General features: G+C 38.6%; 1 protein-coding gene across 1 annotated transcript in view; it reads right to left on the reverse strand.

Moving 5' to 3' along the window:
• Positions 1 to 475: 475 nt before the first annotated feature.
• The window catches only part of msi2b (musashi RNA-binding protein 2b), a 266419-nt gene continuing 251381 nt past the window's right edge, over positions 476 to 15513 (reverse strand). Inside the window, 4 exon segments of the mRNA XM_040014591.1 lie at positions 476 to 6222; positions 11026 to 11180; positions 15285 to 15417; positions 15419 to 15465. Coding sequence (XP_039870525.1) covers positions 6181 to 6222; positions 11026 to 11180; positions 15285 to 15417; positions 15419 to 15465 — 377 coding nt within the window. The 3' untranslated portion in view covers positions 476 to 6180.

Genomic DNA, 15513 nt, shown 5'->3' on the forward strand with positions numbered 1-15513 from the left:
ATTGTAAGGCCCTGAAATGGCCTGTCATGCAGCAGCCTGTTTGCTCATCTACTCTATCACATCCCCAGCCGTTTATACACTGAGCCTCGGCTAATGCTGATGCTCTCCATGTGACGCTGATGAAGAATAAGGCACTGGCGAATGTGCTTCCCTGAAAGCACTGCATCTTCTCAGGCGCTGCGAGAGACCACTGAGGGGCAGCAGAATTACACGTCAGTCTTTGTTTGCTCACCATTTTCCCCAAATGCATCTTAGGCTATTAATCCTGCTGACTTATGAGAGACCTCGAAGGATCCCAGGAGCTAACATGCTCAGTGTGTGTGGTCCGGTCAAAATGCGATATGATATTATCCCTTTTTTAAAAAATAAAATAAACAGAAAATAAACATAATTCTGTGATATAATAGTGATAGTTTCCCACAAATCTGCACTGTGATATTCGGGTTCAGAAAAACACAAATACTACGCAACAGTGGAAAGAAGTCATATAACAATTCAGTTTATTTTATTTATTTTCCAGACAGACACATCGATTTCTGGACCACAGTAGAGGATGGAAACCTTTCACAGACATTTTTTTGTCAATATTATTATTTGAAAATACAAATATAAAATTAGACTTTCCACATTTGATATGTGAGAGACCCCCATCCATTATTATTATCATTATTATTTTAGTATATTTTACAACAGGGCTTGAGCAAGCCATATGATAACCTGAAAGATGCTTTCAGATGTCAGTCAAGTCTGTCTGTCTCTCGCCATAAAAAGTCGGTTAACATAAAAAAAAGGGGCAAGTGTTAGGAATGGGCAGACAGCGGTGGAGAGAGCTCTGCGCTCAGCCTGCGGAGACACGGCAGAGCCTCACATTGCAGGCCGTGCAGTCTGAAGAGCCTCTGGACACCCCTCGTGGCCGTGCGGTCCACTCCAACCTCGACAACACGCCGGGGGAGAACTCGCATGATGGCGAACCAATAATGATGAGTGGACTAAATGAACCTGGGCGTGGCTGTGTGACGAGGATTATTCTGTATACAGCTGAGGTCTCCAGTCTAATATTATTCAGTTCAAATGAGCGTGAATTGCAAGTATATATATTCATCTATATACATATATATTGCAATTATATGTATATATTTGGCGATGAGCATGGCGTGAGATGGCAATGGTTTGGACTGGAGGGGAAGTTCACCCCAAAAACACAGTAGTACAGGCGAACTTGTGCCATTTCCGTCACCTTGAAGAGTTCAGTCCAGATTTGTGAACATGAACTGATCTTTGATATATCGAGCCATAAAAACTTTAAATAGCGTTGTTAGCGAGAGTCACTTTGTGAACTGGCTGGAGACCTAACTTTGTGTTCACTGTGACGGTATCCAGTATCTCTCAGAGATAAGGGCACACTGTCTGGTTTTTTGCTTTTTCAAAAAACCCATTAGCACCACTATGAGTAAGCCTCTTTTTGGATAAAAATGCTCAAGAACATTCAATGAGCCTTCAAAGTCTGTCTGATTCATTGGAAATGGAGCAGAGCCTGTAAAGCCTGGTGTTCCAGCTTTTAGGAAACTTTTGTTCATATTCAGAAAACGCTTGTGAACCCAGGATGACAGAAATCCCATAAGTGTGTATGGTTTCAGGGTGGGATTCCCCCCCCACCCCCACCTCGAACTGATGGGGTTGTTTGGCCATTGCCTAGCACTTGCCTCGAGATTCAAGTTTAAATGGATACGGTAGTACACTACAAATGTCAACACCTTCCAGGTTGACTTTTTTTCTTTTTTGATTATTTTTTTTTTCTTAAACCAAGTCCCCTCCCCTCTCCCCAAATGGATAAGCTAGTCTACTAAGATGTGTAACATTCATCAGCTGTAAACTGCTGTCAGTTTGAGATAAAATGAAATTACAGCAACAGAGCCATGCTACCTTAAAGTCCAAGCTACAGGATCACAAAACAATAGAAGAGTCAATTTTGATATTGTGTGAGGGAAAACAAGCCATTTCAAGCCTTCTTTCCAGTGAAAAAGGGTTAATTATAGACTAAGAGACAACAGGCACCGCGACAGCACAGTGTAGTGTGTGCTTGCTGCTCTGGTATATGCTGTTTGGAAAAAAACGCCAAGAAAACTGAAACGCGACTGGGTTGCGTTTGAGTTAATTATACAATTAAAATATTTAAATGAACAGGAGGAATTTCTTTATTATTTTGAGAATTAAATTATAACCAAAATGTGTTCAGTTATTGTTCTTCTGCTATTAATACATTTCTTTTTATATTTCAAACAATAAAACTTTTTCCACAAATACTGCATTTTTCTAAAGTGAGTGATCACTCTACCTCGCTAAGATACTGACGTATGCGATAGTTGGCCGCTGCCTAATTTTAATTTTTAAAAAAGAACAATTTTACCTTCAGAAAGTAAAGTAAAGATCATTGACTTTTATCATTTACTTTAAAAAAACAAAAACAAAACAAGATAACTTATTAGCATCACTGACAAAGCTGCTGTGTACTCTATGTGCTGTGTGCAGACTGGTTAGGAAGAAAGAGCGCACTAATGTTAACTTATTAACAACAGAGTAATATTAATCGTTAATTTAAAGAGCCAGTAAATTAGCAAACAGAGATTATGCTCAAAAAGGCTCAACTGCACTGGCTGTATTAGGGGTCCAAGCAGCGGCTCCAGCAGCAATCCCATTGTTTTAATAAGTTTGCTTTTGCTTGTGTAAATCTAAACATGTTAAGTCCAGGCATCCTTTGACAAGGTTGTTAATAATAATCTATTCTAGCTTGGCAATGCATCACAGCTTCAGGTTGCAGGTCCAACTCTGGACAGGAATTTAACTGTCTGTTAATCAGACGTGACAAACTCGACACCCCTCAGCACCTGCTGATATTCCTCTAATGGTTCTCTGTTCAGTATTTGCAGTGTTTCTCTGTGTGTGTCAGTAATGCCTCTGTAGTGTCAGAAACACTGTTAACAGATTCAAATAAGATTTTAAAAAAAGTCATTAACAGTTCCCAAATAAATAAGAGCTCAAAAACTGTATCATCTAAAAAAAATGACACCAGAGGAGCCTGGGATATCTGCAAAGTGTACAAACATTAAAAGATAGAAGAGGCTCTTTAAACAGCTCTGTGACTGATGACGTATGTGGTAATAACTCGCATGTCTCTTAAAAAAATATGAAATATCTTAAGTAAAAATTGTTTTTTTTCCCGTGATTTCAGCTTGTGTCCCTCTTGGAAAAAAAAGGGAAAGAAACAATCAAACACAAAAGTTTTGCATATCTAGCATTAGCATTTAAGGTAGTATGGCACACCCCTTTAAAAACATTCAAGGGTGGGGATCCAAATAATGCCTTGTGTACAATTCCATCTTACAGCAACTATTTCTCTATTGTTCATCCATGAGAGCTTTGGTTAGCTGAAACCATGTGAGAGTGGCAAAACCAAACCAAAAGAAAAAAGAAAAGAAAAAAAACATACAGGGAAAAATTACAATGAACCTCTAACAAAATAACTGTCTGCAAATACCAGAATAACATGATCGTTGAGAGAAAGGTATATCTCGACTGGTCCTAAATCCACTATTCACTACAAGTATTATATTAATGAGTCCTCTATAACATCTACTTTGTAATTACAGGAGATAGAAAAAGAGCGCAAGAGGGAGAGGGATAAATATGAGAGAAAGGAGAGGTAGAGCAAGGGAGAACAACAAAGAGCACTACACTGGTATCAAAGACAGCACTCTGTTTACAAGTTAACTGTGATTTCTTTACACACTAATGAAGTACATGAATGAGCAACAAAATATCGTAGGATCTCTGAGGATGGGGAATGGAAAGAGAGAAAGTAATGGATGCACAGTACATTTTAATAGTATATTACAATTATTAATATATAAACCACAAAGTATCAATAAAACTCTGATTAAACTTGAAATCAGCAAAGAAGCATCTTTTTTTTATAGTTTTGTGTTTCTTATTTTCTTTTACATTTGAACATTACAAGTTGTTTTTTTTTCTTCTTCTTCTCTTGACTGTTTAAATTATTACTCGATCACACCTCCATATCGTTTACTTTAAAAGTAATCCAGCATAGTTCTTTACCTGGTTGTTTTAAAAGGAAAAGAAATGAGACGAGACGCGGGTAAAAGGAAAACAGCAAACGCATCTGCGGCGGCATCGGATTTCAAAACTTGAACGCATACTGGAGCCTATTATTATTATTATGATTATTATTAATAAATCATCATCACGAGTAAAACCATCGACCACACGTACTGTGGAAAACCCGGTGCAGTGGTAGATAGTGAATTATTCAGTGTCATCTTTTGACCCCGTATTAAATATTGTCAGATGAGACATGGGTCTACTCTATAAAGAAATCCAAATGTACACAGCAACATAACCAGTTACTTCTTCCCACGCTGTGAACTCGCCTCAAAACGCTCAAGTGTTTTGTCTAGTCGAGAACACGCCAGCTCCGAAATCCTTCATGCTATCCCAAAGCACAGGGCAGTTTCCTTTTTCTTTTTTTAAAAAAAGCCAACATATACATGTGCAAATAGAAAAAAATGGCCTGTACTTTACAACTCACAGTGCAATGATTACTTGCTTAATTACCTTTCAGTGTTTTCATTTGTTTTGCCACTAGAATAAATTAAAAAACCTGCCAATGATTCCATAAGAGAACTCAGGAAGGCTGAGGTATGGTATCAAAACGTTTACTTTCCTAATTCACTCAAAAAAAAAAAAAGAAAGAAAAAGATCTGAGTCGGACAACGAGCGTTACATAAAGACTCGAGCACAGAGCCCAGGTGTTGTGTTCCAAAGGAAAGAAAAAGAACTAATCGGGAACGTGCAGGATGAAACAAACATCAACATTGCAGCTAACAAGTTCCTCTCAAGAGTAGAAAAGTGTCAGGATGCGCAGAGCCTGCTTCAAGTTCTAATCTTCACATCTAAGTACAGTGTGCTTTGGATTTAATCATCTTTTTTTTCTTTTAAACTTTCTCTTTGAAATGATACTGATACTGTAACAGTTAGACAAAAAGATACCAATCAGGCTCTTTATTTTTTAAAATGATTATTATTATTATTATTTCTCCAAAACTGTGTTGACTCACCGCTTGTAAATTTTGCTGGTATGACACTTGTAAAATTATTCAGCTTCAGTATTTACAGAGCAAGTGTGTGTGCGCTAGGCGTGTGTGTGTTCGTGTGTTTGTTTCCGTGTGGGGTTGTTATACCGTCTTCCAGCAGAAAAAAAAAAAAGTAGAATAATAACTGTTTACAGCTTTGTCTTCTATTCACACGCTATAACATGTTCTTTTGACACACCATCACAAAAATATGCTATTCTCTCACTGAGTTGGTTATATGCAGTGACTGGAATAATATGTACAGCTACATTTCTTTTTCTCAAGTTTGAATTCACAATGTAGTTATATGAAATTTGTTATAGCATATATATATATTTCTAAACAACAAAAACAACACTTATAAAAAAGGACCATAAAAATATTGGAGTCCTCTTTGTATTGCCCAAAAATAGGTAATTATGGTTAACAATGAGACATCACAAGAAATAAAACAGCTACTAAGATTTATTACTTAGATACCTTCTTTAAAATTTCCTTAAAATGTTTTTTTTTTCTTCTCCGAGTCTTTCCGCACTGAGCTTTTTTTTTCTTGTGTTTTCTTTCTTTTCTTTTTTTTTGCAGAAAGACTGAATGAAACATCCCGAGCTTTTTTCCTTTTAGACTCACCGGTACAAAGATGAAGACGTGACTTTGAAGATATTCTTGGCTATGACCGCCGTACTTCAAATGAAAAAAAGCAAAAAAAAAAAAAAAAAAAGATTTACACAACAATACCAGAAGATAAAATAAAAACGACACAAAATTAAAGGTTCAACTAAAACGACTCTCTCAAAGCTAATCAAAAGAAAAGCTAACAGAGGAAGAAAGTAGGTGAATGAACTCGACGTGAAACATCATACCAAACCAGGTTGTAAAGTTATAGGAGGTTTGGATTATAGTACAGCAGTTGTTATTTTTCTGAGATGATAAACATTTTCTTTTCTTCTTCATATGGTTCCGACTTTCGTTCGTTTTGCCGGGGTGACGCTGTAGTGCTTGAAGTTGGATTAGCATCACCTGCACACAAAGCCAATTAGAAACTTCGTCCTGTCTTTCCTGGGCCACCAGATATACTCTGCTGGGTGATAAAGGAAAAAACACAACAACAAAAAAAAGAAGGAAAAAAAGGAACAACAGCATTAGAAAGCATACATTTAATTAGAGTAAGTCTCGAACATAAATAATACTCGCTGTGACGTATTTTGCAGGCTTGCTGAAGCATGAATAACTGGGATATGATTCTAAGAAACTGCTACAGGTCAAAATTTCCTGCAAGCATAACAGAAGCACCAATTACTGTAAAAACAGCCTGTCCAATAACAAAAAGTCTAGGTTGTCACAAATACCACACTATATACTTAAACGGCTTATTAATTTAGCATTTGTGCATATATACTGACCTGCCACTTTATTAGATATATCTGCTCATACCAATATCTAATCAGCCAATCACATGCCAGTAGCTGATTGGTTAGATGGAATTAAACCGACAGCAGCAGAAGACCACATTGCCTGCCACTCCTGTCAGATAAGAACAGGAAACTGAGGCTACAGTTTGCACGGGGTCACCAACCTCAAAAGTGGGAAAAAACTGGGGAAAAAAAAATTCATTCTGATGGTAGAGCCAGAATGTGGTGGAAACTACATGAAAGCATTGCTCTATTCTGCCTTGTATCAACATTTCAGGCTACTGGTTGTGGTGTGACGGTGATATTTTTTGCCAACTTTGGGCCTATTGGTACCGACTGAGCACTGTTTAAATGCTACAGCCTAGCCTACTGTTACTGATCTGACCTATCCCTTTGACCACAACATACCCATGTTCGTTATCCTCGTTGACGTACCTAATAAAGTGGCAGGTGTGGTATATCGTGCTGTGGACTCTTGTAATAAGTTTAAAAACGTATACAAAAATACATTTTATGCACATCAAACATCTACAAGTATCTGTAGGGCAGACAAGGTTTTATATATGACATTGTGGTTGTACATATGAGGGACAGTGTTAGCAAAAAGAAGGTCATGTAGTAATAAGCAATTCCCTTCCTCAAAGATTCTTCCTACACCTCGGCTGCTTGTTAGTGAAAGATTTTGCAGTTTCGATTTAAAAAGTTGTGAAAGAATTGTAATGAGAGTCCTGTCCTTGGACAGCCAGAGCTTAGGTCAAAAACACTTTAAACTGTGACATCCCCTCTGGTTGAATAGCAAGACATATGATTTTTCTACACAGACATGTGACTATTTTAGGATGGAAACATTTCAAAATGTCGAAAAGAAGGAGGAAAGAAAAACTGAAGAACCGGTAGTATGTGTGCGGGTAACCGATATATGAAGCTTTCCTTCATAAACAATCACAAAATGATTAAAATTCTCGTAATGTCTGCTAATCTTCTGTCCTTTTTATCAGTTGTATTTATTAGTTTTTGGAGAAAGACCTCAAACAAACCACCTCGCCACACTCACACGTTACTACCAGCTCTGTGTTTCCCCAAAGAGAGGTGAAGGAACAACGATTAATGCGATGAACACATAGTACAGATAGATACTGATAGAAATGCACAGTAAATAAAATGCAATACCTCTGATGAGATGGCAACCGGCCACCTGTTCAATGGTATCCATTTGTAAAAGCTGTCGCAATCAACGGGCCCTAAAAGTGTACAGTTAGTGCTTTTGTCAGTATGCATTTCAAAGAGAGAAAAGTGAGTATCATATCAACTTCTTTTTTTTTTCACAGCTAGCATGAATGTGAATGTTGTGATCATGTTGAGTAGCAGAGCAGGAGAATACTGAAATATCAAATCAACTCTTTTCACACTCTTGCAAAAAGAATAATTGCAACATTACAACAGGAAGAAAAAGCCACGTAATGCTAAACGATATTAAAAACAGTTAGATATGCTCTGTACAGTAAATGATTCATACTGCATTTAATAATGCAAGCTCTTATAACAATGCAGCACTCAGATTACAGGATCTAAATACAAAATATGTAATAATACACACAATCCTCATTCATGCTAACATACACAAGTGATTTCATCTGAAAGAATGCCGAGAATAGGATCATAAACAGCCTTCAGTAAGATCAGTGCGCTTCTGACTATTGAATGGCTTTTATTACTGAGGCTCACTTATCAGGACACTGTGAGCTTTCCTACTGACAGGTCTGTAAAAAATGATTGGATTCAAACACAACAGTGAAAAGGAGAGAAGCACTTTCAGCAGCGCTTGCTTGTCTTTATCACCTCAATCAGCTAATTGCGCTCTAATTGTCTTGCATAAAAAAACAGTTAAGTTCATTAAAGCTTCTTCGCAGTAGCTGTTTTCGTACTGGCTAAAGGGATTAATAAAATCAGTGGAGCGTGAGACAGAAGGACAAATCGGTGAATCTGAAGTCATCCGTGAGCTCCTGAGATATGACGATCTTATATGCGCTTGGTTCAACAGCGTCCTCGGTAAAGAAGTGAATTATGAAGCGAATTTTAGTTCTGAATCATTTCCTATTTTAATGTTCTGAATAGAGAGATCATCTCGGCTGGAGCAGGAAGTCAGAGGCCTGCTGCATCACCTCTCCTTTATTGATTCGCTGTGATTCTGAAGTGGTGATTTAGTCTAGTAGTATTATGGGAAAAAACTGACTCTCTGTAAGGGAATCAGAAGGCCCGGCTTGAATAATGTTGGTAAAATACACCGCATATTCTTCACCCACCTCTTTCATAAATCAGCTGCACTCTGCTGCTTCAATATTAATCTCATCTCTTCCGAATTTTTTGTATTTTTGTGGTGGGGGGGTTAAAAGACTTGTTCTATTCTGTAACTCAGTAATAAACTATGGCTACAAACTGTTGCAACAAATGGAAAATAATTGTAACAAATGGCCTCATTTCCATCTGTGAACTATCTGCTGGTAAATCTGCCTTGAAAATGAGCCAGCGTGGTGTTTCATAGCAAATATTTTGCTTCCTACACTGAGACCAGCAGATTAAAGCAGATAGCTAGTGGACCTAAAACAATTAATAATAGGGGCTTTGCTCAGGGAGGAAAAAGGCTTTAAAATGTTGGGGGTTTTTTTTCTCTTAAGCTCTGCTTTGCGTGGATATCATAAATCAATTACGCACGGCTGCAAACATCTAAACGAGCTCTTTTACCTGTTTTGTACATTTGTGACACTATCCAATAGCAACAAGGCATTACAGCCGTATAGTGCAAGCGTCACATTCACGACATCTTCGCTAAACCGCCGCACTTAGTTCAACTGATTCAAGCGCACAACGTGATAAATCTCCTGTGGTACTTCTCAGAACATGTGTGATTTCAGAATGCAGCATAAGCCACAGTTTGCCACAAAGGCTTAGATTTTAAAAAAAGAAAAAAGCACCACAAAATACCACAACCAGAGGATCACCTAAATAAATAAATAGATAAATATCTGTTTACTGTAGCATGAAATTCAAGTTAATGATGTGGACTATAAAGTTTGGAATGAGCGTCTTCACCCTGTAGTCTTTTCGGCGCTCGCTCGCTGTACTAATGGGCTTGTCGTTATTCCATCTCAGTTAAGCCATGCATTAATGAGCTTGTTCCAGAAAGCAGGTGTTATTTTTATAGTTTACACTGTGTCACTCAGTTCAGTCATGTAAAGCAGCACAAACATGCTCCGATGTGAACTGAAATCCTGCTGCACTTTGCTAGGGCCAGAAAATTCACACGGTAAAAAAATTTAATTACTCGGCGAGGTCGAAGGTAGACTAACGTACGAGTAAACAAAGTGCTGATTGGGTCTTCTTTCGTGGCGTTTGAGCCTTTTCCTTTATTGACAGTAAATAAGCTAAGTACATCAGATTTAACTTTGGCTCATTCAGTCTTTGGCTGCTCTCAGAAAACTGTCTTAGGAATGCTAAAAAACAGAGAGGGAGTAGTTTATGATGGGAACTGACTGCTAAGTCTCATTTATTTGAATGTAGAAATAATCCTTGTTAAGCCATTACATATGTCTTTAGTAAACTAGCTCTTGCTAGGTTTCCACCCTGCATAGACTCAAACTGCTGCAATGTTGGGAAAACATGGGAAATAAGAGGAATGAATCTGAATGGCTAAACTTTCTTCTTAGAGTTCCTTTTAGAAGTAAAGATGTTCCTACTGGCTTTAAGATGATCTCTCCAACACTTATGATAATAGATCGGTTCACAGAGAACACGGAGTTTGAGAGCACAATTTTAATGTCTTTTTCTTCACCTTCAAAGGAAGGTGGGATTATTAGCACTCTGATGGGGAAATCCCTCACAATATTCTCTTTATTACCGTCACCTCTTCTTCCTTTGTAGTCCTAACACTTACGCACTGACTTGGCGACCAGCTGCTAACCGATCAGAGAGAAAAGTGCAACAGCATGTGGCTGAGCAAGCCTAACTGGACAAGGGCACTGGGAGACACAAAAACCTGTGTGGGAGCATCGTCCTAGCAATGGAGTGAACTCCAGCTCTGGGACAGATGGGGTTCTAAAAATAAAAGAAATTTGTTCTGGGCAGGTGATGCAGGATCTGAAGTGAGGTGATTTGTGCAACAGCTAGAGGGGAAAAACATTTGCTTTTGACACAGATAACTGACAGAGCTGCGATGGGGTTTAACACTGATGTACTACATTATTATGGGAGCCCTGAACCTGACAGCAGCAAAAATGCTTCCCTGGATATTTTTTAAGACGCCAGCAGTGATTATTTTTAGTCAATTCAGTAAAAGAATAAATGCTACTTTTTATGCAAACACTGAGCTGCTTTACAGAATGTTGCAATTGAAGCCCATTTGCATTTTTTTTAACGTCTAATTTTAGTGCAGAAGAAGAAGCAGGAGGTGCAGTCGGAATTTTAGTACTTACTGTGATGCTGGGGCCAAAGCCAGAGCCAGGCTGAGGGCTAGCAGCACTGATGTAGTTGCCCACAGCTGAATCCTGGCTGCTAGGTCCATATAGGTCAGCCACAGGCCCTGGACTATTAGCGCCGGGGAAACCTCCGGGCCTTGACGGGTTGGCACCTGCATACAAACACAGCGAGGAGCGGAGCAGCTCAGAAACCCCCAACAAAGATCAGTATATCCTTACTCTTGTGACTCAATGGGCAAATTGAAATCAAAAGAACGCATTACTGGATTCATACATTTGTCTTGAAGGGCTTGCTCATATTACAGGTTACTGTATTTGATGCTGCGCGTTCAATTTAAATTGTAATCGACTGAAAAATGGTGCAGGATTTTGGCTTAATTTCATACCAAACAAGCAAAATTAGGGGTGAATCCAGTATGAGATTCTAAATATAATCTACATGCTGCGTGTATTATGCACGGGAATAACATTCACTTTGTATAGTCATGCACAACACAAAACAGGCACGTTGCTAAAAATACTTCCATCATGCTAATAAACTAGTAAGGTTGCAGTGTAAATGTTGACATGCATAATGTGAAGGAGTACTTGTACAGCGACATCGGCTGTAGCATAAGTAGAGGAACAAAGGATTATGAGGATCTGAAATTTTTGGTGAGCATTCTGAGCCCCAGAATTTGAAATACTACCTTCTATTTTCTTATATGATCTACTAGGTATATCCCCCCCCCCCAAAAAACCAAAACAAAACAAAATCATATAATATTTAGCACTTTTCAGCTTTTTAGTCTGCAAGAGTAACTTCCAGCATAAAATAAAATGGGTATGTCAGGCAAGAGAAGGAGGGAAACTGAGGAAATATAAAAGCCTGACCCGAGTTCGTCGGCAGGTCCAAACTTGTAGGGTGGGGGATAAAAAAGAAATACTGTACATGACTTACCACCTTTTGCCCTGTGAGTAAGAGCAACTCAGTATAATAAAATGCCTTTTGAAAATCCATATGCCTGCTAAAGGCCAATAACACTAGCAATACAAGGAAAAACAGCCGGGGAGAAAGAAAAATGCAGTGATCTCTTAACAGCAATCTCCTTTGCTGTCAGCTTCGCAGCTAACCCTCCATCTCACCCTTATTCACAGACAAACTGTGAAAAAAAACTGTGCAACTGCATTAAAAAGAAAAATCCTCCGACCACAGAAAATGCTCCATCTTGTATATATATATTAGCTCATGAACCCTGTGATGCCTGAGAGGAGGTCTTTGTAGAGCATGGAAAAAGACACAGTGTGACTGCTGTGGCTCCAACGCGCTGATGGAGACACGCACACACACACACACACACGGTAAACTAACTATCATTGTCACCTTGTTTAACGTATCACCGCTCCATCTATCAAAGCCGCAACAGACAGGTTAGGTTCACTGGAAGCACCTCAAAGCATGCTTCAGATATTTATGTGTGGCACTCTAGGAAAATGAAGCCATCTCACTAAACATATATCTAGTGGAGTTGACACTGCTGTAACTGTAAGGACTTTAAACGGAGAGTTGCTAGTGCGCTTATCTTGCCCACACAGCCCCCAGTAGGCTGGCTTATTATATAATTAAGGATTTTTTTTTCCAGTTGAAATGGCAATCCTCATTTCCTATAACTGGTGATTTTTATTGGAGTGCAGCTCACCCCTCTCTCAGTGAAAGTAATTTTTTGATGTAGAGGCTGCAGTGGTTTGTGCATTTAGCCAAAAGAACGCCAGACTCCACTGTAACGCATTTTTCTGTTATTATCTGGAATATACATCCTTTTTTCATAAAGACAAAAAAAAAAAAAAGATTGGAGAGAAAATGATCAATCTTGTGTTTGTAACAGATACGATCAGTTATTTAAAGAATTCATATCTTTAAATCTAATTTTCTGCCCTTTGAAGGGAGGAAGCTTTTAATCGGTTCTGTTCGTTTGTCTGTCTGCTCGTTAGCAATCTAGCGTCCAAAGTTTTCAAGATATCATTTTCAAATGTTGTGGGACGGTAGATACCAATAACAGCTCAAGCTGGTTCAATTTTAATGAAAATTGGTTTAAGGTTAAGGTCACACTAAATGTAAACTTTTTTTTCCTTTTTTTTTTTAAACCCTTTATATTACCCACAATTTTTTTATGGATTGTCTTCAAATTTTAGAACAGTATACTAGGCCTCAGAGGGCATGAGTACCTAGGTTGGCTAAGCATTTGACCTTGACCTTCATTGTTAGCACCAAGGTCAAAGTTGACCTTGAAATAAAATTTCAAGAAACCATATTGAATAATATATCTCATGAAAAAGCATGGAGAGAGATTTTTATTATTTTTTTAATATCTTTTTTTTTTTTACGTCCTGCAACGATGATAGCCCTTGCACTTGGTGGGAGTTGCCATCTCCAGATGTTTTTGTATACTTGTGTAATTTATAAGTCAATTACATTTTTGTCAAACATTCTGATTTAATTTTATCTCCTTCAAAACACCCACAATTAAATGTCTCTGAATTTCACATAGGCTCAAGGTTGGCTATTCCACAAACAACGCCCATGTGCTACGACGCAATTAAGCTACACTGACTCACTCAGGATTTGAACGTGCCCTCTCAGGTGAGACAAGCTTCAGCTTCAACAACTCAACGAATATTTCAGGGGCCATGCGTCCAGCAGAGACATATTCATTAGGTGCTGCTAAAGAGCTGAGGCAACATGACTTTTGACCAAAACACCTCTTTACTCTTTACTTAACTGCTCCAAATTGCCTATCAAATACTATAAATCAGCACGTCACTTAGCCTCACAATCGACAGACAAGGGCGATTGATGTGTACTTGCAGCGATGGGAAGAAATCAGCTCTTTCCCTCTGCTATATAGATGTTTATCCCATCAAACAGTCCACGCTGCTTAGCAAATCTATAAGAAGAAAAGTGTTTTCTCAAACAGTTAATGCTGATGTTGCTGCCTCATGTGTACAAGCATTATCACAAAAGCCTCCAACAATTCCTTTACAACTCCACAAAGTTACACCTCTGTAATTTGTTGTCTTTAAAAGGCTCGTCTTGTGCATTTTTTTGTCTGCTAGCTGTACTAAAGGTTACACAGACAGCCTGTAGTAAATGCCAACATCTGCCGGGGGCAGCTGGCCAACACTTTAACCATTAGGGGGAAAAATCTTGCCCGCACTCATGCCCTCAGCCCAAAAAGACTGACAGGACAAATCGCTTTGCTTTCTATATGTATACTTGTCTTTTTTTTTTTTTTTTTTTTTTTAAAAAAAAAAACAGTTATACTGTTGGGTGGAAAGACAGCCAGAGTGGTGGTTGATTGGATGATTATACACTGGGTTCCCATGATCTCATGACGATATTCCACTAAGCAGGAATTTAATGAAAGAAACACTGTCTGTAAAAACACAGTCAAAAGACCGCCATCACCATGACACACATTTGACACAAACACTTTTATTTTAAAAGTCAGCATATATTAAAAATTCCTGTCTGCTCTCAAACAAAAAATATCAGGTTGAAATTCTATTTAATTTATCTGCATAAAGCTCACAGTTACTGAAATCGCAACATGAACTCCATTTGACTTAGTCTCATCCCTTGCTTTTTAACAGCTATGATTACATAAGAGAGAAGATCAGAAAAAAAGCACAGAAAATGTGCTTGTGTTGCGGAGTAATGGCTGTATTGTGCAAAAAAAAGTTGTCTATTAAGTGTTCAACACTGTACAGCATTTCTACCAATTTCACACACTAATAATACGGCAATCACTCTTACACTAAGAATTCCTAAAGGGCTCGACTGAAAAAAAATGGCACTCACTCCCACACTTGCTCTCTCCTTTGCTGTTCCAAATTAACATAAACCTGAGCTCTGTCAGAGTGGCCAGTGTACTCTCAGACATCATCAGTAGTTATTTGGTTCACATGCAAATGAAGGATTACATTCTGTATATGTCGACCCCCTTATGTGCAAGCAGGGGCTGGAACATAACTTCACAAAGGAACAAAAGATCTACATTAAAAACTGGAGAAAAAAAAAGGAGGAAGAACATGCAATACTACTTTGTCAGCAAGACATTTTTTAATCATCATTTTTCAAAGGGATTTTTTTTCCTCAACAAAAGTAAGAGAAAATATGTATATGTGTATAAAAAAGACTAGATCATCTGCATGGAAAAATGTCATGAATCAAACTGAAAAGTCCAAAATGTGGATGAGATAGATGCTCAGATACAAACCTGGGTTCTTAAATTGATCCGGGCTGTGTAGGTGCTGTAGGGGGGAGTTGCAGGCGGAGGTGGCATGCTCACTGTGCAGCATCTGAGCCGCTTGGGGCCCCAGGGAGCCATAGTCAGCAAAGGAGCAGGGCCCCCCCCCTCTGGTCACTGGGCGCAGAGTAAAACCCATAATCGGGGAGGCCTGGGAGATACAGTATAGGGTGGGGAGGGGGAGGGGAGGGGACTCCAT

The sequence above is a fragment of the Simochromis diagramma genome, unplaced genomic scaffold, assembly GCF_900408965.1.
Source record: "Simochromis diagramma unplaced genomic scaffold, fSimDia1.1 OVJJ01000676.1, whole genome shotgun sequence".
NCBI classification, from domain to species: Eukaryota; Metazoa; Chordata; class Actinopteri; order Cichliformes; family Cichlidae; genus Simochromis; species Simochromis diagramma.